Raw genomic sequence first — 12510 nt, 5'->3', positions numbered from 1 at the left:
CACCTCATGGGAACACAAGACTCCACCCTGCACCCCATGGCGGCTTCCTTCCACCCCATGTGAACACAAGACCAGGGCATTGGCATAGCCAATAGGCCTCGCCTTTGGGAACTTATAACTGTTTAGCCATGCAACAGTTAATGTTGTTGCACCGTGGATATTGTTCTGCGTAACAAAATACTTATAAGGTCCCCTAAAGCGAGACCTATTGGCTATGCCAATACTTGTTCTGTTTGTCCGCTTCTTATGTATTCCGATATTGTGCTCATGAAGAGGTTACAGAACTTGATAAGTAATATGACAACGAGAAGATGTGTTCTGCCTTTTAAAAACATTTAAGCCTGTGGACTGCAAATTGGGGAGTTAAGCAGTAAGCGCGATGGTTTACATGTTAGCCTGGAACCAGTATTCATTAAAAGTTTGAATTTTGCCCTGGAGGCCAGAATAGCATCTGTAGCTGGGATGCAAGTTTTGAGACTTGACCAAAAGAGACCAATCACCCTGAGCAAAGCACAGAAGCAGTTCATTTAATTCTATGTTTTGTTTCTGCTTTTTGTTTATACCAATTGCAAGATTTCATTAGGCCTCAACCAGTATGTCGGAAACTGTTTATTCTGTTCTTTTACATCACAATGAAATATTGCAACATTTGTGTTTTAGGTTTTCAAGAACATACGTTTGTCTCATCTAGAAAGCGCATGTGCTGTCTTGAAGAGACATGTTTTAAATCTGTGGACTTCAGCCTGCGCATAGGTTTACCATTTCCTTGCTCCATCGTCTCTCTCATGTGCTTTGTCCCTATTTGTCCATGGCATGCATGCATCATGCTTCTTTTTTGTGTTTAGCCCTCCCCAGACCATGAACAAAGTCCATCCACTGCTCCCATTTTGGGAGCTAAGTTGTTCTTTGTCTTGGAACTCTCCATATGAATGCTTCTGTTTTCACACCCCCAGGCTCCTCCCACCCACCCCCAACCCTGTTATTTCTTTTACTCTGCAGATGGTGCAGTAATGTGTCTTTATTTATTCCCCATCGCCCTTGCGCCGTTTCTGTACCAATTGGATACTTGTTTTACATTTTATTGTGTTTCATTATAAAAAATTATATTCTGAAATCCAAACGAGCATTCTGAATCCATAGTTATCTTTATAATCCTTCTCTAAATGGAGCTGTTCTGATGTCACACAGGTAATGTGATTATTTAGCCAGTGGCAGACCCTCCCGAGGTACGCTTGGATAGAAAAGAGGAAGAGAGACTTCTAATAATCTAGGCAGCTGTCCCGTGAGAAAGGAAGGATTCCTGGGACCCTCCCTCGGTATCAGCCGCAGGCAGTGCGAGGTGGATGTTTCCATGCATATGCTGACGGCTTGTGGATCTCTTTCTTGGCTAGACCGCACATGCGCTGTCTCAAAGAGACATGTTGTTTTCAATCTGTGGGCTTCAGCCCGCCCTTAGACTTACCATTTGCTTGCTCCAGCATCACTCTTGTATCTTTTGCCCATGGCATGCATGCATCACGCCTCTTCTTGGGTTTAGCCCTCGCTCAGAGCATGGACCAAGTACTTGTGTCCATCCCCTGCTCCCATTTTGGGAGCTACTTTTTTCTTTGTCTTGGAACATTCCGTACAAGGGTTTGTGTTTCCACAAGCTCTCTCATCCCACCCGCCCCAAGACCTTTTACTTCTTTCCCTCTGCTGATGGTGCAGTAACGTGTGTGTTTAATTTCCTCACGCTGGGTCTGTACCAATTTGTTACTTGTTTTAAATCTCAATGTGTTTCATGCTTTAAAACACAAACTGAAATGGAAACCAGCATTCCTAATCCATATTAATGCTTCTCTAAAAAGAGTTGTTCCAGAGTCACAAGGGTAATGTGATCTTAAAGCCAGCGGCTGCACCTCCCTCCTCCCGAGGTATGCCCTGATATAAAAGGGAGCCTTCTTAAAAAATCTGTGTAAAAAAGCACTGAAATGCACAAAATATGCAACAATTTGCCAGTGCTATTATCTTTCTTTTTTTTAATCGCGGGGTGTATGCAACAACGTTCTGCATATGTATCTAACCTGTATTTTTTCTGCACCTCTCGCCCTGTTAATCGTAGGGGGTGCAACAAATGCCATACTGCACACAGTCTAGGCCCATACGAAAGGTGTTTAGGCATCCAACACATTTAATTGGCACCGGACAGGTGCAATTGAGACATGGGTTTCTCCGAAGAATGATTTCAAAGCATGAGGTTCAGACCGCTTCCGCATTGTATTCCACATTTACACTGTCAATAGCTCAGGCATTGCAAAGACTGATCAGCACTGCCAATGCTCATTTTAATATTGCCACTAAATACGTTAATACCTGATACTTTCGGGTCAAGTTCACGCTATATGAAATTCAGAAAAGAAATAAATGTATTACGTTTTGTGCACAGTTGCACCTTCAGAAACTGAGATGTATGCATTGTCATATGCCAAATTTGAGCTTGTTGTCACGAGTTGTTGCTTAGAAGAAACAAGAAAACTTCATTGAAATGAGCTTGACAAGATCTTAAGGAGGATCATGGCATAGACCATTGTGCGACATAATCTATGGCACTGCAGATGTTATACTATCTTCAAGTAATTCATTATCACTTTCTATACACATTGTCTTCTGAAAGGTTTAGTGATTCATCATAAGGTGGCAATTTAATCTTTTGCACCAACCAAATTTATTACAGGTGTACAAAATGACTAATCCACTGGTTTCAGGGATTTTGTTTTTACTGGCGAAGCAATCTCAACAACGAGACCAAAATTGGATGTTTGAGACCAAGCTAATCAAGTTGCTTTCTGTTTTCTTAAATGAAGCTGAGATACGGATGTATCCTAACCTTGTGATCAATGTTGCTATTTTTTTCCAGTCCCCTATGTTTGACAGCGAAGGGACTCTGTTCGCTGCATTCAAGTACACCTTTCTAGTTTCCACAATCAGTAGTGTCCACCCAACCAAAGATGGTCCTTTTGATATTCACTTTAGTGAAGGCTGAAGCTGTAATAAATACTTTTGATTATCTTGACCATCTTGTTGCCCAGTATTTTGTAGTTGACCTGCAAAATATTCGCGTTATCCCTTTGTTAATCGTATTTCTAAATATCTGGAAATGTTGTTTTAGCACTTTATTATTCTGTAGCTCAAGGTAACTCTCCATACATGTTTAGTGAACACAAACAGAGATGTTATGGTAGTTAACTTCCCACACAAGAGGTACCTGTTGGCCGTGCCAGGATAGAAATGCAACACTGAGATGTTTTTTCATTTATTTTGTAAATTTGCTCGATATTTTTGTGTGTTACTCAGATAAACTTGAATAATTGAAAGCCGGGATGGTAAACCCTTAACTGGTTATATAGAATTGTGCAGTACCAAAACTCGGTAGCATTTTATAGGAGTTAGGTCTCTACAGCCACCATGTAATTTTTGCAGCACAACTGATTTTAGTGCAGTTATGGCTAAAAATGTGTTTTGCGTATATAAATTCATCTATACCTAACAAAAATAGACCTTCTCCATTATTAGCTAGAGACAAGTCCACACGTAACATTGCAATGCATATTATTTCCCAGTAGTCCGCTACTTGTATTCATTTTTCCTATATCAGGAAAAGAGCATGTAGTGTGTAATGTTGAACCAGGTGCTTGTCCCTCAGGTGTTCAGAGTGTTTACAAGATCTGTGGCCAGATTATGTGAATGCGGCTCTGTGCAAAAATGGATCAACTGCGGTTTTGCACCCTTTTTGGTGCCTGTCCAATATGTAGGAAACTGATTTTTCTCCAGTCCTTATTATATCAGCGTGGTTGCATTAGGACATAAAAGGCGACCATTGATTTTTTAAGTGATTGCAAAAATCATATGACATTGTTTACTTATGCATAATCTTTCTTTAGTAATGAAATGTTTAACTAAGGAGAAAAGGATGACCATCCCTTGTTAACATTCCTTAAGCACAATATACTTTATAATAAGAAATTCTAGTTTTTTCATGTCTTCCCAAGTAGACACATTGAAAATATACTAAATTCAGTTTGTCCCAATATTTAGCTTGGTGTAAAATCTTAACGTAATTTACAGCAATAAAGCCCTGGGTACTCCATTCCCTATTACACATGAAGCAAAAGTGATGTGAAAGACTATTTTCTCCATTTATGCACCAAGAGAAATCCTGGTCTAGGCCGCCACATGTGCTAAAACCAAACTATTACTTGAGTTTTGTTTTTTAAACCAGTGCACAAGTGGGTTGAAACAAACGTTCTTAGTTGATAATTCCTCCCCTACGATTTTAGCTATCCTAATGCAGGAAAATTAAGTTTTACAAGTCGGAACTCCCTTAGGAATTTCCGGTGGGTGTTTGGCAGTAGAAATTAATTTTACATGTTTGCATACCATTTCCAGTAGTTGGATTTTCTCTTCCTGGACCACTGGCCAAAATATGCCAGGGATGAGGTTAGGCTCAGATATTCGTTTCGCCTACGGAGTATAGGTTTAACTTTTACCACCACCACAGAGAGAAATAAGACAAATACACTTTTGTGTGTGTAAAGGTATATGCGAATCTGGGGCTTATTAGATGCTCCCTCAATAAATTGACTCTCCTGTGCTCAGAGTTGTCGAATGTGTGATTAAAGGAGGGGCCAATATGTATATGTAAAGAAATCCAAGGGGCACACTGGAATCTTTAAGTAGCTTTATTCAGAAGCACAAAGTAAATGACCATCAGCACAGGCAGCAGTTAAGCTCCAACTACCTGAGATCCAGTTCACAACAGAACATTCTGTTGTCAAGCTATAACACATGGAATGTAAGAATACAATCCAGCTTAGGGATGGAACGGGAAAAAGGGCAAGGTAATAAGGGTGGGAGAGAAAAGGAAAGGAAACTAAACAAGACCACAACAGTATATTACCCTTCTTAACACCTCCCAGACACAGCAAAACATAAAGTAGTTTTGATAACTACAGATACAGCGTTGGGGCTGTGACTCTTTTGCGGCAGAGGCATTTTATGAGTGTGAGAGCGATTGTGTAGTATGGCAGGCCTATCGATGTGTGATTCCTACTTCCCTCATCCTTGAATTGCAAATTCCCTTGTAACAAGTTTCCCTGTCCTGCTTCTGCATGATAAAATTTGAAGCAATCAGTGCACAAAGATCTTCCACTCTTTCACAAGGTGACCTTTTGTGTGTTAAATAGTCAGTTTCGTTTTTTTTTTATTCTAGCAGAACAATTCCGACAAAGAACAATACAACACATAAGCACTCCAACTAATATAAAAATATTTATGTTGTGTCCATCCAAGTGCCCCTTTTTTCTGTAACCTTCCCCTGCTTTCATAAATGAGCCTCTATTCCAGTTCAATGTCTGAGCCCTTCCAAACAGCGGACATCCCATTTGCTCCATTTGGGTACATGTTAACACCGCCCTTTGACTTTTGTCACTGAGGTTAGTCCAACTCATTCATTTTTTCTTTTGCTTTATTTGGAAATATTCAGATATTTCTTCACATTATGAACACAATAAATTGTCTGCAATGTACCTGCTACTGGGCAACTGTACTTTTCCTAACCTCTAAGCTAGCAGACATTTTACTTCCTCCACCCCACTTCATCTGATTGCTCCTCGTCACTTAATTCTCCAGTTCTTCCTACACTGACATCCAGCTCTTCCTACACTGACATCTTTTTCTTACTCTTCTTCTACAAATAGTATTGATGAAGTCTTAATCTAAAGGCGGCTTTAATGGCTGCATTAAACTACCCACCTTCAGTTGAGCTACGCTTTAGACTCATGCTCCAACTTTTCTGTTTCTGTTGCCTTCACTTCACTCTAATACAAGGCCTCTTGTCTTCTGCATTTGCATGGTTCATGTGTCAACATAGAAAATGTCAACTCCTGCTGTTTGGCAGTCTGCACTGTCCTGCCCTGTTTATCTCACCAGTTGCTCTTCAATATAATCGATGTATCCTTCCATCCTCTATAAGCCCTTACTCGCTGTACGTTTTGTACTTGCAGCGTTTTCCCACTTCATCAGAAATAATTCTTCTACTCCAACTCCGCCCCCACGTTCATGATTTTTGTGAAAACCCACTTATAAGCGTTTAGTTTACTGGTCTCTTTGCTTGGTCCTGAAAACCATGGTTATGTCTTCCTGTGTTTGTCTCCATCATAGCTCTTTTAGGTTCTTTTTTCCCATGTCTTCTACATTGTGCTGTGTTGCTTCTTTGTCATCGGTGCCCCAAAAGCACAATTTTTTGCTAACTGCAAATAAAAATGTATATAGCGGGTAATAATACATTGATAAGATTTTTAAAAACGGTAAATAATACTTGTTACTATTACCCATTGCAAAGGTACTCAGTGTACCCGACCACAGATGGAAGAAAGACAGAGCTTTGCCTTGCTATGGGTTGGGTTCAACTCTTGATCTAGCCAAACACAGATGTCTTCTTTGGGTGCTTAACTCTCCTGCAAAGCATGCTGAACTAGTTGTTTTTTATTCTTTTATTAATGTACAAATATTGTCATCCCGGATGTTTCACAAGCACTGATTATGATTTTATTTTCGGCTTGGTGATTGGTGAAAAGGAAAAGAGCACCGCGTAGTATGAGCATAGCTTAAAATGTGCTTTTTGGCAATAGGAAAAATTCTCAGTAGCTAAAAAAAGGCCAATTCGGCAATAGCGCTTTTTTGCTAGAGAGCAGTATGTTACAGCCCCCTTGGATGTTTGTACCTTTTAGTAAAAGTACTCGCCTGCTTAAAGTAAGTAAGGTGGCCTGGTTTTGTTAATATACGTGTTATTTTTTCAAGACTATGCAAGGGACATTTCTTTTGGTGCAGGAGCAAAAAAGCTTCCATGTCTGACCTTGAAAGTTTCTGCCATTTACATTTCGGAGGCGCTGCTTGTTGATGCATTTTATATCTAGTGACACTTGACTGGTTCCCATCATTTTAAAATATATTTTTTACACTTAATTGTTTCCTGCCTTCACGCCTTATAGGTAGACCAATAATTCAGAACATACTGCTTCTATTGTACTACTTTGGCTTTTATCTCACCTCGCTTCCTGGTCTTTAAGTGCTGATTGTAGCTTTTGAATCAATTCACAGCCTCATTGGTTTGGTCTTTACTCTTCTCTCCTCCTCGAACATAAACCCCTTGGGGCATTTCCAAAGAGCTCCGAGTGTCCTTAGTAAAGATGGCCTGTAACGAATGTTTAACATACTTTGGCTCAATATTGGAGATGTACAGCTATACCCTGGTCTGGGCACACCGGATACATCGAGTTATCTTTTCAGTGCTGCCGGCATGGTCATAAGAACTTGAAAAAGTGAATGGATGCGAATTGTCCAGTTAGGCATTGTCTCTCAAAGCCGCCTACTGTACATTTATTTATTGATCAGTTATTGAATAGTTCATACTTGTTATTGTAAATGTTATTAGTAAACTACTATGATTCCATTTATAGTTACTTTTACCCTTTCCCCTAGAAGCATTGTACCAGAGGAAGACGGAGAAGCTCCCAGCTTTATCTGGGCCCAGATGAGGACCTTAAAAGAGGAAAGCTCTCTCCACGCTCCTTGAGGCAATTGGATTTATCCATGGAACCATCTCCTCCTCCTCCTCCTCCACTTGAATTTCTTTCGGTAATAAATCACATAAATTTACCTAATAAGATTCCGAGTCCGTAGAAATTAGTCCATCCTTGAGAAATGAAAATGCTATTTTTTCTAACTCTTTCTGATAGTACATTATGCAAATGGTGCACTTTGATGATAAATGCCAAAGTTTGTACCTTCCTTGATCTCATAGTGAATCTTGTATTCTCTTGTCTCTACCCCTTTACTCTGAAATCATTTCCTAGATCACCTGTTTGAGTTTCATATTTGATTTCACCTTCTGGAGTATTTTTCTGCTACCATGAAATAATCTTCATTTTTGACCTTCGTAACACTCTGCCTGACCATGACTTGGGTCAAAGTATGAAAGTGGTCAAGACATTTGTAAAAAGTTGACTTAAAAGACCAGTTAAGGACGTGGTTGTTGTTAGGTTGTAGTCATTGCCTGATATTTCACATTTTCAGTGCATATTTGTTGTATAGAAATGGGTTTACAACATTTAAGCCAAACATGACCACTATTTTTAAAGAAACCTATTTCTCCCTCCTTAACCTCATCCTTCTTCCTCCCTTTTTTCCGATCACTGTGTCTGACATTTCTCATCATGAGGAGTCTCCTACTGAGAATTACCATGTTTCATGGGGCAATGTTGGGTCATTTCTTAAAGTGAAATCAAAACACTGTTACTGCATAAGATCACTAAATCCATAAATTGTTTTGTTGGGTTTCATAGTTCTTACTACCCTAACCCACTTTTGTGGGACAGGAAGCATATTAGTGCTGCTCAACTCATGACTTAATAAAGATAGCATCAAAAATAACTACAGGCATGCTAATGTAAGCCCATGTAGAGGCCTCATTGTTAGCAAAATGAAGATGACAGTAGTTGAAAAAAAGCATTAGCAAGGCCAACTGGAATGGCACCGCAAGCTAGAGCAATGGTTAATGTTCAAATTGTATTGAATGCATATGCCAAAAGAAATAGAAAAACAGAAACCATTCTACCATCTAAACGTGGAGCCCACATGACTGCAATATTCTAAAAAATAACCACTGCTTATTGTAATAGTATGGCAAAGAGTCTTTTCACCAGTCAGGGGTGCAGGTACTGAAACTCCTAGCTTTAATGCACATCACAGGAAAATAAGTTTCTTATTGGCATAAAGGTGGGTTCTGTTGGTTTTGAATTATTGTAACCTGAAGACATTGTTTTAACACACAAGGATGACTTTAAAAAAAATCGAATGAAAAGAAAATTGGCAAGTAAAGTATTGGCCGTCAGGTCCAATACTGAAGTGCACTTCATTTTAGATGGGTGTTCGCATATGATCGGGACAAATGCTGTCACTCACAGTGCACGAGTGCCAATGCATGAAGTAGGCTTCCCAAGCCCATTTCCCATACTGTATGCTCTGGTGGGCAGGAGGAAATAGTAATTAAATTTGAACATACCAGTAGATGAATAGGGCTGACAAAGTGTGTGTTCTTGTGTTTGTGTTCTTTATTATGTGAGGCTTAGAAGTCCTAGAAAATGTAGTACTGGGAAACGATATGAGCAAAGGGATAAACGCAAGTGCTAAAATACTGATATTTAGGCTGTGAAAGCTTTGGGAAATCTCTTCCCAGTGTATTTTAAAGATCAAGGAGCAAAGAATTTTGGCAAAGAATGAGATTTGTTTAAGAAACTAAACATAATATTCGAGTACGCTGGAGAAGATTTTAACTCTGGAACCGATTTGAAAGTGTAGAATATTGAACTAACTGATAAGCAACACCCCAAATTCAAGTACTGTTGTCTGAATGGAAGACACTGCAACGCTCGTCTCTTTATTTGCTCCTTCTATTACTGATTGACAGTTGCAGGATGACGCGATTCACTGTGTTGCCATTTAGTAATAGTAGCCACAAAAAGGGCAGGGAGAAAGAAACTGCTACAGACAGTCCCTGGTGCTGTCAGTGAAGGCATATATGTCTTCTAAATCCCTCATAGTATTATTGGCTAGTACAGTGACACTATTGTGTACACAATTGCCTTTCCCTGCTGGTAATATTTCTTCAATTTAGCAGCACTAATTCAAGTAGATTGCAGTTATCGTACAATACTGCCGCCTGTCAAGCATACAGTGGTATGTTGTTCTGATCCACCTTTACCTGCTTTAAAAACACGAACTGAGAATAAGGTTCCTTTCTCGTTCTTTGACCTGTGACAAAGCTTTTGCAGCAATTAATGCAAGCAAATTATGTTCAGCACCCAAAATGTCTTCATTTTTCAATGACACCTGGGTTGGGTTTTTCTTTTTGATTCCCTATACTGTAGGAGAATTACAGTGCAGCTATCTTAGACCTTCGTCTGATTGTGCTGTTACATAATATTTTGCAACTATAAGTAGCAGTTCCCAACACTGGAACACACTCCTCCATGTCGAATTCTAGAGACGTTATTTTCATTAAATCCGTTTATGAATTGATAACTCCACAGAAATCTGAAAAGTCACAATGCCTCATACTTCCCCACAATGGCTGAAGTGTAAATTTGTTCTGCAATGGTGCTGTTATGTAAAGGAGAACCCATCTTGGAGCCTCCTAAACATGCATTGCCTAAAATTGCAAGAATGCAATTACTTGATTGGCTATTCATTTACTGCCTGCTACCCAACAGTCAAGTTGATTGTTGTGTTTAATTGCTGAATCTTTATTTTGTCACTCACTCATTTCATTTCATGAAGCTTTACTCGGCACATGTAAACAATGTCCTTAAAAGCACACAAGCAAAATGCATTATAAAATACAATACAGTTACAGGTTAATTGAATAAACAACTTAAAAAACCATACTTTTTCTGTGCTGTATAGATTTACATAAAAAGGATGCAATATAAAAACATTTGTCAGGTGAGTCCACATTATAAATCAGCTTCATGGCGTCCTCCACACCACTGTTATGTAAAGGAGAACCCATCTTGGAGCCTCCTAAACATACATTGCCTAAAATTGCAAGAATGCAACTACTTGATTGGCTATTCATTTACTGCCTGCTACCCAACAGTCAAGTTGATTGTTGTGTTTAATTGCTGAATCTTTATCTTGTCACTCACTCATTCATGCCACAAATATTTTAACGACAACTAAAACCAATGAGAGAAACTGAAATACGTGGGCATCATAAATCACCCCCCACTGATATGTATATTCCCTTCCCATTGTTTAAATATAAAATCCAATATTTCATCTCCTTCAATGAGCAAAATTGGTAGCTTCGCTAGATCTCCAGTGCTGTGGGTAGTGGTTAGTCTAGTCTACATAGTATATCAATCCCCTGATATGTACCCCCTAACTTATATTACCTGAGACCTCTTTTTTTATTCGTAATTATTCATCAACATGCGTAGGTCTTCTCTGATGCCTTGCTGAAACTCTGTTTCATCTGTGTAGTCACTGTTCAAGGGATACATCTCTGCCTAGAGGTAAGTTTTCTGTTTAGTTTTTGGGACCCGTGGCTGCTTTTATCTTCCATATGCCACTTAAACATGGCTGTGAGGTCCAGAATTGTTGGATCCTCCAAGGTGCCTATTTGGACTGAGTCTATTTGAGTGTACCCGCTGTGACTAAGAATGCTAGTTGAATTACCAAGGTAGGCGCAGAGATGTCTACCAGCATATTCAGGCCGGGAGCTGATAATGTATTTAAATATCAATGTCCCATACCTTTGTTTGAGCTTCATAAGAGTGAAATGACTGTTTCCGCAATAATCAACAAAGCCCGGGCCCAATTAGCCGCTAGCCTGTAACATTCAGTGTGATATGATAAACAGAAAGAAAGGAGCTTATTCCAACTGTCAGTCTACACAGCTTTTTCACCCTCTGTGCACACAATTAAGGATATGCAGGAGCAACAGATATTGTACCAATCTCTTTTAGGAAAATCTATGTATTGTGAAGATTCAAATGTATTCATATGTAAATCGGAAAAATATTGAATGGTTGAAGTGGGTTTATTGTCTTTTGCCAGAGACTACCATTTTCCCCGGCCCTGTGGGTTCTGGAAAAGGCCTTTTATCATTCAGGGTGAATACCCGGCCCTCTTCAAAACAGATCCCTCCAGTGACTGTCTTCCAAAGAAATAATCTGGCTGGTCTAAGCGTTCTATACTAAATGGTTCTATTCCTTCAATTTGTGGTTGATCCTGTTTTACAACTGATACTTGTTCGTCATTAGTCTCATTATATCCCACTGCCTTGTTAAGTGAGACTTTAGCATTTAATACTTTCCATACTGCCATGCCATTGTGACGATATAGGGATTATTTTCAGGGCCTTCAGTCACAGCCCATGTTCTCTTTCAGTTGGGCTCTAATCACAAGGCATTCAGCCAGACTTGTGATTACTTTGCCTCTTGTTCTGATTGTTTCTCCTCCGCTGTTTGAGCACCAATACTATTGATGATGTTTGTTATACCCAATCCTTGTTGGCTCTGGAGCTTGCAATAATAGAAGCCATGAGGTTCTAGCAGAATTCTCATTTGACTCTGTGACCACATGACTGATAGAGACTTTTAGCCATAGATTCCTTACCTTTGACTATCCCCAGGCATCAGACTGGATCTGGAACATTTTTGAGCAGTACCTCTGCGTGCCAGTAGGTGCCGTGGTTCGGTTCAGTGTTGCCATTATCTGAAAGAAACAGGCTAGTGTTAGATTCCTTACCTTAGAATATCCCCAGGCGTCACACTGGATCTGGAAAGTTTTGCGTAGCAGTACCCCTGCGCGTCGGTAGGCGTCGTCTGCGGCTCCGTGTCCGTCGTTGATGTTGTTGGCGCCGGGATGATGTCGTCGGAGTACTTAGACGTCACCCTTGCGCGCTGACGT

The 12510-nt window shown here is 39.8% G+C and overlaps 1 protein-coding gene across 10 annotated transcripts in view; it reads left to right on the top strand.

Moving 5' to 3' along the window:
- Positions 1-12510, top strand: part of PHF14 (PHD finger protein 14) — a 1314486-nt gene that overhangs the window by 571768 nt on the left and 730208 nt on the right. For 5 of the 10 annotated variants that reach the window (XM_078663786.1, XM_078663793.1, XM_078663787.1 and 2 more), the window contains one exon: positions 7519-7674. The exons of 1 other annotated variant lie outside the window; for it this stretch is intronic. In XM_078663786.1, the coding sequence (XP_078519912.1) occupies positions 7519-7674 (156 nt within the window). The remainder of the gene's footprint in view (positions 1-7518; positions 7675-12510) is intronic. 4 more of the 10 variants (XM_078663794.1, XM_078663788.1, XM_078663791.1 and 1 more) reach the window with 1 other exon arrangement.

This window comes from Lissotriton helveticus, chromosome 10 (genome assembly GCF_964261635.1).
Source record: "Lissotriton helveticus chromosome 10, aLisHel1.1, whole genome shotgun sequence".
NCBI classification, from domain to species: domain Eukaryota; kingdom Metazoa; phylum Chordata; class Amphibia; order Caudata; family Salamandridae; genus Lissotriton; species Lissotriton helveticus.
This window is presented reverse-complemented; position numbering and strand designations above follow the sequence as displayed.